Source organism: Somniosus microcephalus, chromosome 5, assembly GCF_052327205.1.
Source record: "Somniosus microcephalus isolate GS21.2 chromosome 5, FLI_Smic_1.0, whole genome shotgun sequence".
NCBI lineage: Eukaryota > Metazoa > Chordata > Chondrichthyes > Squaliformes > Somniosidae > Somniosus > Somniosus microcephalus.
The window spans coordinates 3,680,605-3,696,130 of record NC_140991.1 but is presented as its reverse complement, the minus strand read 5'-3'; the positions used below and the strand labels follow the sequence as shown (position 1 = coordinate 3,696,130).

The 15,526-nt window shown below is 49.2% G+C and overlaps 1 protein-coding gene across 1 annotated transcript in view; it reads right to left on the bottom strand.

Annotated features, from left to right (window-relative positions):
• The window catches only part of LOC147116808 (fucolectin-5-like), a 40,825-nt gene extending 28,879 nt beyond the window's left edge, over positions 1–11,946 (bottom strand). The window contains exons 1-2 of the mRNA XM_085987229.1: positions 11,893–11,946; positions 7,510–7,577 (exon numbers count right to left, since the gene is read on the bottom strand). Coding sequence (XP_085843355.1) covers positions 7,510–7,576 — 67 coding nt within the window. The 5' untranslated portion in view covers position 7,577; positions 11,893–11,946. The remainder of the gene's footprint in view (positions 1–7,509; positions 7,578–11,892) is intronic.
• Positions 11,947–15,526: the final 3,580 nt, after the last annotated feature.

Here is a 15,526-nt window from a genome sequence, read left to right as displayed (position 1 = left end):
TGCTTCTGGTAGCTGAGGAAGTGCTCATTCAAGGCGGGGAGAGGGGTTTCCCAGGAGGTCACACTGGAGATGGGTGTCAGGCTCCAAACTTCCACAACAATGAGTAGGCCTGTTAAAAGTTCCCCCAGACCTGAGACAACAAATTTCTGACACCAGCAAATGAAGATTGCTGAAAACTCCTTTTTAATGGTGGAGCTGCAGCTGTTAGTAAGCAATCCACTTGTGCTGCCGCCAGGTTTCACTGGCGTGTTCCAGAGGAGGCGTGCAGCATATGGGAAAATCAGAAAGACCTCTCAAAATGGGATTATGGAGGCACTTAACTGGTTGTTAAGGGCCTTAAGGGCCTATCCCGCCTCTTGGAGGCGGGATGGAGATGGGGTCAGAAAACTCGCATGTGGGAAAATTGCTCGGAGGCGGGATGGAAGTGGGATCGGGCCCACACACCAGTTTTTGCGATTTTAACAGCTCACACACCTCCATTCCCGCCTCCTCGGGCCTGGTAAAATCGAGCCCATGGTTTCAGGTCGATGACCTTTCGTCAGAACTCCCCTTTAAGAACTGGCCGGCGCCAGTGTGTCTGTGTTCCATTGCTGACTGACATCACATGAGCTTCACCAATGCTCTGAGTTAGCGCCTCGCTCCTCAGCCTTTGCACCTTAAGACAGGTGTGTAGCGCCTGATTTAGCGCTCCAATCACCTCCAGGGACGATAAAAGCCAAGTTTGCCCGATATGAGACTCCCAAAACAAGCGCTCTACTTGGAGCTCCGACACGGCAAGCGAGCCCCAGGTGGGCAGAGGAAATGCTTCAAGGACACCCTCAAAGCCTCCTTGAAGAAGTGCAACATCCCCACCGACGCCTGGGAATCCCTGGCCCAAGACCGCACAAAGTGGAGGAGAAGCGTCCAGGAAGGCACCAAACACCTCGAGTCTCTTCGCCGGGAGCAAGCGGAAGCCAAACGCAGGCAGCGCAAGGAGCGCAAGGAGCGCACGTCAGCCCAAGCACCCCTCCCACCCGCCCCTTCAACCACCGTCTGCCCCACCTGTGACAGAGACTGTAGGTCCCGCATTGGACTCATCAGTCACCTGAGAACTCATTTTTAATGTGGAAGCAAGTCCTCCTCGGTTCCCAGGGACTGCCTGAGAAGAAGAGTAAAGGAGGAGGTAGTGGAGATGCTGGATAGGATCAAAATTGAAAAATAAATTGATAAAGAGGTGTTATTAGAAAGACTGGCTGTACTTAAAGTAGATAAATCACCAGGAGCGGATGGGATGCATCCTAGGATGCTGAGGGAATTGAGGGAGGAAATCGCGGCGGTACTGGCCATAATATTCCAATCCTCCTTAGATACGGGGGTGGTGCCAGAGGACTGGAGAATTGCAAATGTTACACCATTGTTCAAAATAGAGTGTAAAGATAAACCCAGCAACTACAGACCAGTCAGTTTTACCTCGATAGTGGGGAAGTTTTTAGAAACAGTAATCAGGGACCAAATTAGCAGTGGATAATTGTGGAATAATTAAGGCAAGCCAGCACGGATTTGTTAAAGGCAAATTGTGTTTAACTAACTTGATTGAGTTCTTTGATGAGGCAACAGGGAGGGTTGATGAGGCTAATGCAGTTGACATAGTGAACATGGATTTCCAAAAGGCGTTCAACAAAGTGCCAAATAAAAGGCTTGCCAGCAAAGTTGAAGCCCATGAAATAAAAGGGACAGTGGCAGCATGGATACGACATTGGCTAAGTGACAGGAAACAGAGAGTAGTGGTGAACAGTTGTTTTTCGGACTGGAGGAAGGTATACAGTGGTGTTCCCCAGGGGTCGGGTCGAAGACCACAGCTTTTCCTGATATATATTAATAGAGTCATAGGGGAAAAATTCAGTGCCGCCCCGTTTGGGATGCCATTATCGGCCATCCCCAATGTAGAGGAGACCAAACGCAGATTGGGTGACCGCTTTGCGGAATACCTCCATTCAGTCTGTAAGGGCGACCCCGAGCTTCCGGTCACCTGTCACTTTAATTCACCGCCCCACTCCCACTCAGACCTCGCTGTCCTCAGCCTCTTGCATTGTTCCACGGAAGCTCAGCGTAAGCTCGAGGAACAGCACCTCACCGTTCGATTAGACACTTTACAGCCTTCCAGACTCAACATAGAGTTCAACAATTTCAGATCATAACCCCGGCCCCTATCATATATATATTTATTGTTCACACTTTTTGTTTGTGCCTCCTGTTCTTCTCTCCCACATGGCAGCTGTCTTTCATTCTACCAGCGCAATTTATACTTCATCTCGAGCCATCCTTTGTTTCTTAACCTGCCCCATTACCATCTCCTCTTGCCTTGAATATCTCTTAATGTCTCTTAACCTCTCCGGCCTTCTATCCTATCACAGACCTTCCCTTTTGTTCTTTCATCCCCTCCCCCATTTCCCAGCCCCTACACCTGCTTAAAGATCTGTTCCATTTCCTGCTTTTTTCCAGTTCTGGCGAAAGGTCATCGACCTGAAACGTTAACTCGGTTTCTCTCTTCACAGACGCTGCCTGACCTGCTGAGTAGCTCCAGCATTGTCTGTTTTTATTCCTGTGTATAACTATTTGCTGCCAGTGCTTTAACCAGACTGTTCGTTCTTATGACTTTAAATTATAAAACACCTCTATTCACATTCTATCCTGCAGTGATCAGGCAATTAAAAGGCACGTCGTTGCCATGGAAAAGTGCCTTGCAAAACACTTTGCCATAGTTGCCTTCAGAGAAATGAGTAATTATGACATCATTGCATACTTTAAAATGCAAAAGCGAGTCAAAAACTTGCCCTGCTGTATAGTGTATACAGGTAGACTATGCTTTATCTGCGCTTCTGAAAACCGAAAACCTCTGAAAACCAAAAGTTTTTTTGTGGAGCGTAAGTTGTGCGCACGACATAACCCGAGTGGCGCCAAACATGACCCGATGCGGCCGATGCTTTTCTGACCTGATTTGCAAGCCAGCTTAGCGTAGGAGTCAGTCGATATCCGGCTTTCCCACAACTGGCGGTGGCTGTCGAGCCCCAGACCCCCGCTAAGTCAAGGAATTCAGATACGGAGCAGGGGGGGCTGTAAACAGACTGGGAGTGGCAGCACAGAGAAGCAGGAAGGGGAATGAGACACGGAACAGTCGCAAGAGGTAGCCTGAACTTCTAAAATTTATATTAAATACAAATACTAATTACCAAATTAGTTTAATGTTCAGAGTTTCCCAGTCTGAAATAATACCTTCTGAAATCCGAAAATTTCGGAAAACCGAAACACAGCTGGTCCCAAGGTTTTCGGATAAGGGATAGTCAACCTGTACTGCAATGCAAATCTTTCCTGTAGCCACTAGTTTTAGTCAGAGAACATAAGGATGACTAGTGTGGCAAATGAAAATATTGAACTGATGCAGTATGTGTTGCTCTTCAGAGGCTCAAGTTAAGGCACATTCTTGAACAATGTAGAAGCACTTTGTTTACTCCGCATCTAGTCAAACCAGACCTAAACTGGAAGACTTTGAGACTGTGGACATCCCCCTCTCAAACAGATACACCACTTTGAGTACTGTTGGGGGGGGATGGCTTATCAGAGGAAGGCAGCAGCAACCAACTTCCTGGCACCAGGGGTGGCTCTGCTGCACAGAATGGGAGGAAAAAGAGTGGGAGAGCTATAGTAATAGGGGATTCTATTGTAAGGGGAATAGAAAGGCGTTCCTGCGGCCGCAAACGAGACTCCAGAATGGTGGATTGCCTCCCTGGTGCAAGGGTCAAGGACGTCTCAGATTGGCTGCAGAATATTTTGGAAGGGGAGGGTGAACAGCCAGTTGTTGTGGTGCATATAGGTACCAACGATATAGGTAAAAACCGGGATGAGGTCCTAAAAGCTGAATATAGGGAGTTAGGAGGTAAATTAAAAAATAGGACCTCAAAGGTAGTAATCTCAGGATTGCTACCAGTGCCACATGCTAGTCAGAGTAGAAATAGAAGGATATTTCAGATGATTACGTGGCTAGAGGAATGGTGCAAGGGGGAGGGATTCAAGTTTCTGGGACATTGGAACCGGTTCTGGGGGAGGTGGGACCAGTTCAAACCGGACAGTTTGCACCTGGGCAGGGCTGGAACCAATGTCCTAGGGGAGGGTTTAAACTAAAATGGCAGGGGTTTGGGAACCTGAGCAGGGGGTCGGAGGAAAGGGAAACAAGGATAAAAGCAAAAGAAAGGAAGGAGAAAAACAAAGGTGGCAGTCAGAGAAATCAACGGTTTAAATCAAACGTGGCCACAGTAAATAATAATTCTAATAGGTCTAAGAGCATTAAAAAAATAAGCCTGAAGGCTTTGTGTCTTAATGTGAGGAGCATTCGTAATAAGGTGGATGAACTGGCTGCGTAAATAGAGGTAAACGAATATGATTTGGTTGGGATTACAGGAAAGTGGCTCAAGGATGGCCAGGGCTAGGAACTCCACATCCAGGGGTATTCGATATTCAGGAAAGATAGGCAAAAAGGAAAGGGAGGTGGGGTAGCATTACTGGTTAAAGAAGGGATTAACACAATTGTAAGGAAGGATATTAGCTCTGATGATGTGGAATCTGTATGGGTAGAATTGAGAAATACCAAGGGGCAGAAAACGTTAGTGGGAGTGGTATATAGACCTCCAAACAGTAAGGCGGAGGTTGGGGATGGCATTAAAAGGGAAATTAAAGAAGCGTGCAATAAGGGCACAGCAGTCATCATGGGTGACTTTAATCTACATATAGATTGGGCTAACCAAATTAGTAACAATACAGTGGAGGAGGAATTCCTGGAGTGTTTACGGGATGGTTTCCTGGACCAATATATCGAGGAACCAACCAGAGATCAGGCCATCTTAGACTGGGTATTATGTAATGAGAAAGGATTAATTAGCAATCTTGTTGTACGAGCAATCATAATATGATTGAACTCTTCATTAAGATGGAGAATGAAGTAGTTGACTCAGAGACTAGGGTCCTCAATTTAAATAAAGGAAACTACGATGGTCTGAGGTGCGAGTTGGGTAGGATTGATTGGGGAATGTCACTCAAAGGGTTGACGGTGGATAGGCAATGGCAAACATTCAAAGACCGCATGGATGAACTACAGAATTTGTTCATCCCAGTTTGGCATAAAATTAAAACAAAAAAGGTGACTCAACCGTGGCTAACAAAGGAAATTAGGGATAGCATAAGATCCGAGGAGAGGAAATATAAATTGGCCAGAAAAAGCAATAATCCTGAGGATTGGGAGCAGTTTAGGATTCAACAAAGGAGGACAAAGGGATTAATTAAGAAGGGGAAAATAGAATATGAGAGTAAGCTTGCAGGGAACATAAAAACTGACTGTAAAAGTTTTATAGATATGTGAAGAGAAAAAGATTGGTGAAGTCAAGCGTAGGTCCCTTGCTGTCAGAATCAGGGGAATTTATAATGGGGAACAAAGAAATGGCAGACCAACTAAATACATATTTTGGTTCTGTCTTCACAAAGGAGGACACAAATAACCTCCCAGAGATGCCGGGGAACATAGGGTTTGATGAAAGGGAGGAACTGAAAGAAATCAGTATTTGTAGGGAAATGGTGTTAGGGAAATTGATGGGATTGAAGGCCGATAAATCCCCAGGGCCTGATAATCTACATCCTAGGGTACTTAAGGAAGTGGCCCTAGAAATAGTAGATGCATTGCTGATCATCTTCCAACATTCGATGGAATCTGGAACAGTACCCATAGATTGGAGGGTAGCTAATGTTACCCCATTATTCAAAAAAGGTGGTAGAGAGAAAATGGGGAATTACAGACTGGTAAGCCTGACATCGGTAGTGGGGAAAATGCTAGAGTCCATTATAAAAGATGTAATAGCAGAGCACTTGGAAAACAGTGACAGGATCGGACAAAGTCAACATGGATTCACAAAAGGTAAATCGTGCTTGACTAATCTACTGGAATTTTTTGAGGATGTAGCTGGTAAAATAGATAAGGGAGAACCAGTGGATGTGGTGTATCTTGGACTTTCAGAACGCCTTCGATAAGGTCCCGCATAAGAGATTAGCGTGTAAAGTTAAGGCACATGGGATTGGGGGTAAGGTACTGACTTGGATAGAGAACTGGTTGGCAGACAGAAAGCAAAGAGTTGGAATAAACGGGTCTTTTTCCGAGTGGCAGGCAGTGACTAGTGGGGTACCGCAGGGATCGGTCCTTGGACCCCAGATATTCACAATATATATTAATGATCTAGACAAGGGAACTAGGTGTAATATCTCCAAATTTGCAGACAACACAAAGCTGGGTGGGCGTGTGTGCTCTGAGGAGGATGTCGAGAAACTCCAGGATGATTTCGACATGTTGGGTGATTGGGCAGAAACATGGCAGATGCAATATAACGTGGATAAATGTGAGGTTATCCACTTTGGTGGCAAAAACAGGAAGGCAGATTATTATCTAAATGGCAATAGATTGGGAGAAGGGGAAGTGCAACGAGGTAAGCCTGCAGGTGCAGCAGGCGGTTAAGAAGGCATATGGTATGTTGGCCTTCATAGCGAGAAGGTTTGAGTACAGGAACAAGGATGTCTTGCTGCAGTTGTACAGGGCCTTGGTGAGGCCACACCTTGAGTATTGTGTGCAGTTTTGGTCGCCTTATCTGAGGAAGGATGTTCTTGCCATGGAGGGAATGCAGCGAAGATTCACCAGGCTGCTACCTGGGATGGCAGAAATGACATATGAGGAGAGATTGGGTCAATTGGACTTGTACTCGCTGGAGTTTAGAAGAATGTGAGGTGATCTCATTGAAACTTATAAAATTCTGACAGGACTGGACAGACTAGATGCAGGAAGGATGTTCCCGATGGTCGGGGAGTCCAGAGCCAGGGGACACAGTCTAAAGATAAGGGGTAAGCCGTTTAGAACAGAAATGAGGAGGAATTTCTTCACCCAGAGAGTGGTGAAACTGTGGAATTCTCTACCACAGAAGGCAGGAGAGGCCAATTCATTAAATATATTCAAGAAGGAGTTAGATATATTTCTTAAGGCTAAAGGGATCAAGGGGTATGGGGAGAAAGCAGGGACAGGGTACTGACTTTGGATGATCAGCCATGATCTCATTGAATGGCGGAGCAGGCTCGAAGGGCCAAATGGCCTACTCCTGCTCCTATCTTCTATGTTTCTATGTTTCTATATTTCTATGCTGGGGATGTTGGCCTGAGCAAGAACACTGACGTTGGTGCGCCTATCCTGCCAATGGATTCTATGGCAGCATCCTCTTCCTTGGTGTAGACAAGTGCCGATACTCGTTTAGCACCTCAGCCATACCCTCTGCCGCTATGCATAGGTCTTCTTTTTGGTACCTAACCCAAATCCCTCCTATTTATATGCCTATAGAAGACTTTTGGATTACCTGCATCAATAACCAGTGTAAATGCGAATCAAACGCTGACTGAATCTTCCTGCCGGTGTTTGTAACTGGTGGTAACTGCCACACGTTAATTTCTTACCTGTTAAGGGATGAGATTGAGCAAGCCCCCAGAGACAGGCAAACACCAGCATGTAATGGGACTTCATTCTGTAGAAATAACACAAAGACGAGGAAATGTTAACCACACTGAAAGAGCAGATGCCAGTTGTTGAGCGGAAATTTCCGTGTCCCTGACAGACATTAATAAGAATTTGATTAATATTTATTGGGCGGTTTAGCTCCTTTCATCATCCAGCCATGTTAGGAAGACTTTTGTCTATTTTCTTGGCGACAGTTGACTATTACTGGGACATGAGTAAAGCTCCCTCAACACTGTCCCATCAAACATCCCCAGGGCAGGTACAGCACGGGTTAGATACAGAGTAAAGCTCCCTCTACACTGTCCCATCAAACGCTCCAAGGGCAGGTACAGCACGGGTTAGATACAGATTAAAGCTCCCTCTACACTGTCCCATCAAACACTCCCACAGCAGGTACAGCACGGGGTTAGATACAGAGTAAAGCTCCGTCAACACTGTCCCATCAAACACTCCCAGGGCAGGTACACCACGGGTTAGATACAGATTAAAGCTCCCTCTACACTGTCCCATCAAACACTCCCAGGGCAGGTACACCACGGGTTCGATACAGAGTAAAGCTCCCTCTACACTGTCCCATCAAACACTCCCAGGGCAGGTACAGCACGGGTTCGATACAGAGTAAAGTTCCCTCTACACTGTCCCATCAAACACTCCCACGGCAGGTACAGCACGGGGTAAGATAAAGAGTAAAGCTCCCTCAACAATGTCCCATCAAACACTCCCAGGGCAGGTACACCATGGGTTAGATACAGATTAAAGCTCCCTCTACACTGTCCCATCAATCACTCCCAGGGCAGGTACACCACGGTTTAGATACACATTAAAGCTCCCTCTACACTATCCCATCAAACACTCCCAGGGCAGGTACAGCACGGGTTAGATACAGAGCAAAGCTCCCTCTACACTGTCCCATCAAACACTCCCAGGGCAGGTACAGCACGGGTTAGATACAGAGTAAAGCTCCCTCTACACTGTCCCATCAAACACTCCCAGGGCAGGTACAGCACGGGTTAGATACAGAGTAAAGCTCCCTCTACACTGTCCCATCAAACACTCCCAGGGCAGGTACACCACGGGTTCGATACAGAGTAAAGCTCCCTCTACACTGTCCCATCAAACACTCCCAGGGCAGGTACAGCACGGGTTTGATACAGAGTAAAGTTCCCTCTACACTGTCCCATCAAACACTCCCACGGCAGGTACAGCACGGGGTAAGATACAGAGTAAAGCTCCCTCAACACTGTCCCATCAAACACTCCCAGGGCAGGTACACCATGGGTTAGATACAGATTAAAGCTCCCTCTACACTGTCCCATCAATCACTCCCAGGGCAGGTACACCACGGGTTAGATACACATTAAAGCTCCCTCTACACTATCCCATCAAACACTCCCAGGGCAGGTACAGCACGGTTTAGATACAGAGCAAAGCTACCTCTACACTGTCCCATCAAACACTCCCAGGGCAGATACAGCACGGTTTAGATACAGAGTAAAGCTCCCTCTACACTGTCCCATCAAACACTCCCAGGGCAGGTACAGCACGGGTTAGATACAGAGTAAAGCTGCCTCTACACTGTCCCATCAAACACTCCCAGGGCAGGCATAGCACGGGTTAGATACAGAGTAAAGCTCCCTCTACACTGTCCCATCAAACACTCCCAGGGCAGGTATAGCACGGGTTAGATACAGTGTAAAGCTCCCTTTACGCTGTCCCATCAAACACTCCCAGGGTAGGTATAGCACAGCTTAGATACACAGTAAATTTCCCTCAACACTGTCCCATCAAACACTCCCAAGGCAGGTACAGCACGGGGTAGATACAGAGTAAAGCTCCCTCTACACTATCCCATCAAACACTCCCAGGGCAGGTAGAGCACGGGTTAGATACAGAATAAAGCTCCCTCTAAACTATCCTATTAAACACTCCCAGGGCAGGTACAGCACAGGTTAGATACAGAGTTAAGCTCCCTCTACACTGTCCCATCAAACACTCCCAGGGCAGGTACAGCACGGGTTAGATACAGAGTAAAGCTCCCTCTACACTGTCCCATCAAACACTCCCAGGGCAGGTACAGCACGGGTTAGATACAGAGTAAAGCTCCCTCTACACTGTCCCATCAAACACTCCCAGGGCAGGTACAGCACGGGTTAGATACAGAGTAAAGCTCCCTCTACACTGTCCCATCAAACACTCCCAGGGCAGGTACAGCACGGGTTAGATACAGAGTAAAGCTCCCTCTACACTGTCCATCAAACACTCTCAGGGCAGGTACACCACGGGTTAGATACAGATTAAAGCTCCCTCTACACTGTCCCATCAAACACTCCCAGGGCAGGTACAGCACGGTTTAGATACAGAGTAAAGCTCCCTCTACACTGTCCCATCAAACACTCCCAGGGCAGGTACAGCACGGTTTAGATACAGAGTAAAGCTCCCTCTACACTGTCCCATCAAACACTCCCAGGGCAGGTGCAGCACGGGTTAGATATAGAGTATAGCTCCCTCTACACTGTCCCCATCAAACACTCCCAGGGCAGGTATAGCACGGGTTAGATACAGAGTAAAGCTCCCTTTACACTGTCCCATCAAACACTCCCAGGTTAGGTATAGCACAGCTTAGATACACAGTAAATTTCCCTCAACACTGTCCCATCAAACACTCCCAGGGCAGGTACAGCACGGGGTAGATACAGAGTAAAGCTCCCTCTACACTGTCCCATCAAACACTCCCAGGGCAGGTACAGCACGGGTTAGATACAGAGTAAAGCTCCCTCTACACTGTCCCATCAAACACTCCCAGGGCAGGTACAGCACGGGTTAGATACAGAGTAAAGGTCCCTCTACACTGTCCCATCAAACACTCCCAGGGCAGGTACAGCATGGGTTAGATAAAGAGTAAAGCTCCCTCTACACTGTCCCATCAAACACTCCCAGGGCAGGTACAGCACGGGTTAGATACAGAGTAAAGCTCCCTCTACACTGTCCCATCAAACACTCCCAGGGCAGGTACAGCATGGGTTAGATACAGAGTAAAGCTCCCTCTACACTGTCCCATCAAACACTCCCAGGGCAGGTACAGCACGGGTTAGATACAGAGTAAAGCTCCCTCTACACTGTCCCATCAAACACTCCCAGGGCAGGTACAGCACGGGTTAGATACAGAGTAAAGCTCCCTCTACACTGTCCCATCAAATGCTCCTCGGGCAGGTAGAGCTCGGGTTAGATACAGAGTAAAGCTCCCTCTACACTATCCCATCAAACACTCCCAGGGCAGGTACAGCACGGCTTAGATACAAAGTAAAGCTCCCTCTACACTGCCCCATCAAACACTCCCAGGGCAGGTACAGCATGGGTTAGATACACAGTAAAGCTCCCTCTACACTGTCCCATCAAATGCTCCTCGGGCAGGTACAGCTCGGGTTAGATACAGAGTAAAGCTCCCTCTACACTGTCCCATCAAACACTCCCAGGGCAGGTACAGCACGGGTTAGATACAGAGTAAAGCTCCCTCTACACTGTCCCATCAAACACTCCCAGGGCAGGTACAGCTCGGGTTAGATACAGAGTAAAGCTCCCTCTACACTGTCCCATCAAACACTCCCAGGGCAGGTACAGCACGGGTTAGATACAGAGTAAAGCTCCCTCTACACTGTCCCATCAAACACTCCCAGGGCAGGTACAGCACGGGCTAGATACAGAGTAAAGCTCCCTCTACATTGTCCCATCAAACACTTCCAGGGCAGGTACAGCACGGGTTAGATAGAGAGTAAAGCTCGCTCTACACTGTCCCATCAAACACTCCCAGGGCAGGTACAGCATGAGTTAGATACAGAGTAAAGCTCCCTCTACACTGTCCCATCAAACACTCCCAGGGCAGGTGCAGCACGGGTTAGATACAGAGTAAAGCTCCCTCTACACTGTCCCATCAAACACTCCTGGGGCAGGTACAGCACGGGTTAGATACAGAGTAAAGCTCCCTCTACACTGTCCCATCAAACACTCCCAGGGCAGGTACAGCACGGGTTAGATACAGAGTAAAGCTCCCTCTACACTGTCCCATCAAACACTCCCAGGGCAGGTGCAGCACGGGTTAGATACAGAGTAAAGCTCCCTCTACACTGTCCCATCAAACACTCCCAGGGCAGGTACAGCACGGGTTAGATACAGAGTAAAGCTCCCTCTACACTGTCCCATCAAACACTCCCAGGGCAGGTGCAGCACGGGTTAGATACAGAGTAAAGCTCCCTCTACACTGTCCCATCAAACACTCCCAGGGCAGGTACAGCACAGGTTAGATACAAAGTAAAACTCCCTCTCACCTTGCACAGGACTTCACCGGAGCAGAGTGTCCGTATGATCAGAGCTTATATATGCCGAAGTTTGTACCCAGGTCAGTGAGCAATCGGTCACGCACTATTTGAGCTGTGCTTCTATTGGTCTCTGGTCGGAAGGATTTCTAGACTTTTACTGAATATTTTATTCGCTGATCTCGGGGTTATTTGGGGGCTTGCTGTTAGAGTTGATGTTCCTGCGATTAACACCCGGTGATGTACAGGATCCGTGCAGCACGGAGCTTTGAAGCTGACTATTTCGTATGAACCTGGCCTGTGACACTTGGCATTGTGCCAACTACTAAACTTGTTTCGTGCTCCATCAGTAAGTGAGCCAAGTGTTCTCGGTGCAAACTGCACGACAGCAATGCTCCCACCTTGGCTCACCGGATTGCTTCTGCCGTTGTGTTGCCATGCCAGGGTTGCTGGAGGTGGCACTCATGCCAACCTTACATCTTTCCACTGAAGCCTGCTACAAATCATAGAATCATAGAAAGTTACAGCACAGAAGGAGGCCATTCGGCCCATCGTGTCCGTGCCGGCCGACAAAGAGCTCTCCAGCCTAATCCCACTCTCCAGCTCTTGGTCCGTAGCCCTGTAGGTTACAGCACGTCAAGTGCATATCCAAGTACTTTTTAAATGTGATGAGGGTCTCTACCTCTCCCACCCTTTCAGGCAGTGAGTTCCAGATTCCCACCACCCTCTGGGTGAAAAAAAGATTTTCCTCAAATCCCCTTTAATTCTTCTTCCAATTACTTTAAATCTCTGCCCCCTGGTTATTGACCTCTGCTAAGGGAAATCGGTCCTTCCTATCCACTCTATCCAGGCCCCTCAGAATTTTATACACCTCAATTAAATCTCCCCTCAGCCTCCTCTGTTCCAAAGAAAACAATCCCAGCCTAACCAATCTTTCCTCATAACTAGAATTCCCCAGCCCAGGCAACATCCTCGTAAATCTCCTCTGCACCCTCTCTAGTGCAATCACATCCTTCCTGTAATGTGGTGACCAGAACTGCACGCAGTACTCTAGCTGAGGCCTAACTAGTGTTTTATACAGTTGAAGCATAACCCCCCTGCTCTTAAGTTCTATGCCTTGGCTAATAAAGGCAAGCATTCCGTATGTCTTCTTAACCACCTTATCTACCTGTCCTGCTACCTTCAGGGATCTGTGGACATGCACTCCAAGGTCCCTCTGTTCCTCTACACTACTCAGTGTCCTACCATTTAATGTGTATTCTGTTGCCTTGTTAGCCCTCCCCAAATGCATTACCTCACTTTTCTCCAGATTGAATTCCATTTGCCACTGTTCTGCCCACCAGACAGTCCATTGATATCATCCACATCACGGAAGACCTCTCCTGGTCCCTCAATACCTCCTCTCTGGTGAAGAAGGCCCAGCAGCGCCTATATTTCCTAAGGAGGCTGAAGGGATGTAACCTGTCACCCCTGATCCTCTCTAACTTTTACCGCTGCACAATAGAGAGCATCCTGACGAACTGTATCACAGTATGGCATGGCAGCTGTAGCTACTACGACCGGAAAGCCCTGCAGCGGGTAGTCAAAACTGCCCAATGCATTACCGGCACCCGGCTACCGACCATAGAGCACATATACCAGAAACGCTGTCTACGGAGGTCACGGTCCATCATCAAAGACCCTACCCACCCCAGCCACAGTCTGTTCACCCTCCTGCCATCTGGGAGACGCTACAGATGCATTCGCACCCGTACGACCAGATTTAGGAACAGCTTCTTTCCCAGGGCTGTCATCCTACTGAACTCCACAAATAAACTCTAAAGCCTGCACATCTGCCAATGCACTTTATTATGGTTATGTTTATGATAATGTATTACAAGCCAAAAGTATGTTGAATGTTTAAATATCTTAATCTAAATGTACACTCTCGGGAGCCGCAAGCCTATGTTTCGTTGTACTGCACTTGTGCACTAACAATGACATTAAAAGTTGATTTGATTTGATACAGCTTCCTTCTTCATTATCAACCACACGGCCAATTTTTGTATCATCTGCCCGGGGTCCCCGGGGGTCGGTGCTCCTGTCTCACGCTGCGTTGCTGCGATTCCCCGGGGTCAGTGCTCCTCTCACGCTGCATTGCTGCGATTCCCCGGGGGTCGGTGCTCCTCTCACGCTGCATTGCTGCGATTCCCCGGGGTCGGTGCTCCTCTCACGCTGCATTGCTGTGATTCCCTGGGGTCAGTGCTCCTCTCATGCTGCATTGCTGCGATTCCCTGGGGTCGGTGCTCCTGTCTCCCGCTGCACTGCTGCGATTCCCCGGGGTCGGTGCTCCTCTCACGCTGCATTGCTGCGATTCCCCGGGGTCGGTGCTCCTGTCTCACGCTGCATTGCTGCGATTCCCTGGGGTCGGTGCTCCTGTCTCACGCTGCATTGCTGTGATTCCCCGGGGTCAGTGCTTCTGTCTCACGCTGCATTGCTGCGATTCCCTGGGGTCGGTGCTCCTCTCACGCTGCATTGCTGTGATTCCCTGGGGTCGGTGTTCCTGTCTCACGCTGCATTGCTGCGATTCCCTGGGGTCGGTGCTTCTGTCTCACGCTGCATTGCTGTGATTCCCCGGGGTCGGTGCTTCTGTCTCACGCTGCATTGCTGCGATTCCCCAGGGTCGGTGCTCCTCTCACGCTGCATTGCTGTGATTCCCCGGGGTTGGTGCTCCTGTCTCACGCTGCATTGCTGCGATTCCCCGGGGTCAGTGCTTCTGTCTCACGCTGCATTGCTGCGATTCCCCAGGGTCGGTGTTCCTGTCTCACGCTGCATTGCTGCGATTCCCTGGGGTCGGTGCTTCTGTCTCACGCTGCATTGCTGCGATTCCCCGGGGTCAGTGCTCCTCTCACGCTGCATTGCTGCGATTCCCTGGGGTCAGTGCTCCTCTCACGCTGCATTGCTGCGATTCCCCGGGGTCGGTGCTCCCGTCTCACGCAGCATTGCTGCGATTCCCCAGGGTCGGTGCTCCTGTCTCACGCTGTATTGCTGCGATTCCCCGGGGTCGGTGCTCCTCTCACGCTGCATTGCTGCGATTCCCTGGGGTCAGTGCTCCTCTCACGCTGCATTGCTGCGATTCCCTGGGGTCAGTGCTCCTCTCACGCTGCATTGCTGCGATTCCCCGGGGTCGGTGCTCCCGTCTCACGCAGCATTGCTGCGATTCCCCAGGGTCGGTGCTCCTGTCTCACGCTGTATTGCTGCGATTCCCCGGGGTCGGTGCTCCTCTCACGCTGCATTGCTGCGATTCCCCGGGGTCGGTGCTCCTCTCTCACTGCATTGCTGCGATTCCCCTGGGTCAGTGCTCCTCTCACGCTGCGTTGCTGCGATTCCCTGGGGTCAGTGCTCCTCTCACGCTGCATTGCTGTGATTCCCCGGGGTTGGTGCTCCTGTCACACTGCATTGCTGCGATTCCCCGGGGCCGGTGCTCCTGTCTCACGCTGCATTGCTGCGATTCCCTGGGGTCAGTGCTCCTCTCACGCTGCATTGCTGCGATTCCCCGGGGTCAGTGCTCCTCTCACGCTGCATTGCTGTGATTCCCCGGGGTTGGTGCTCCTGTCACACTGCATTGCTGCGATTCCCCGGGGTCGGTGCTCCTCTCACGCTGCAT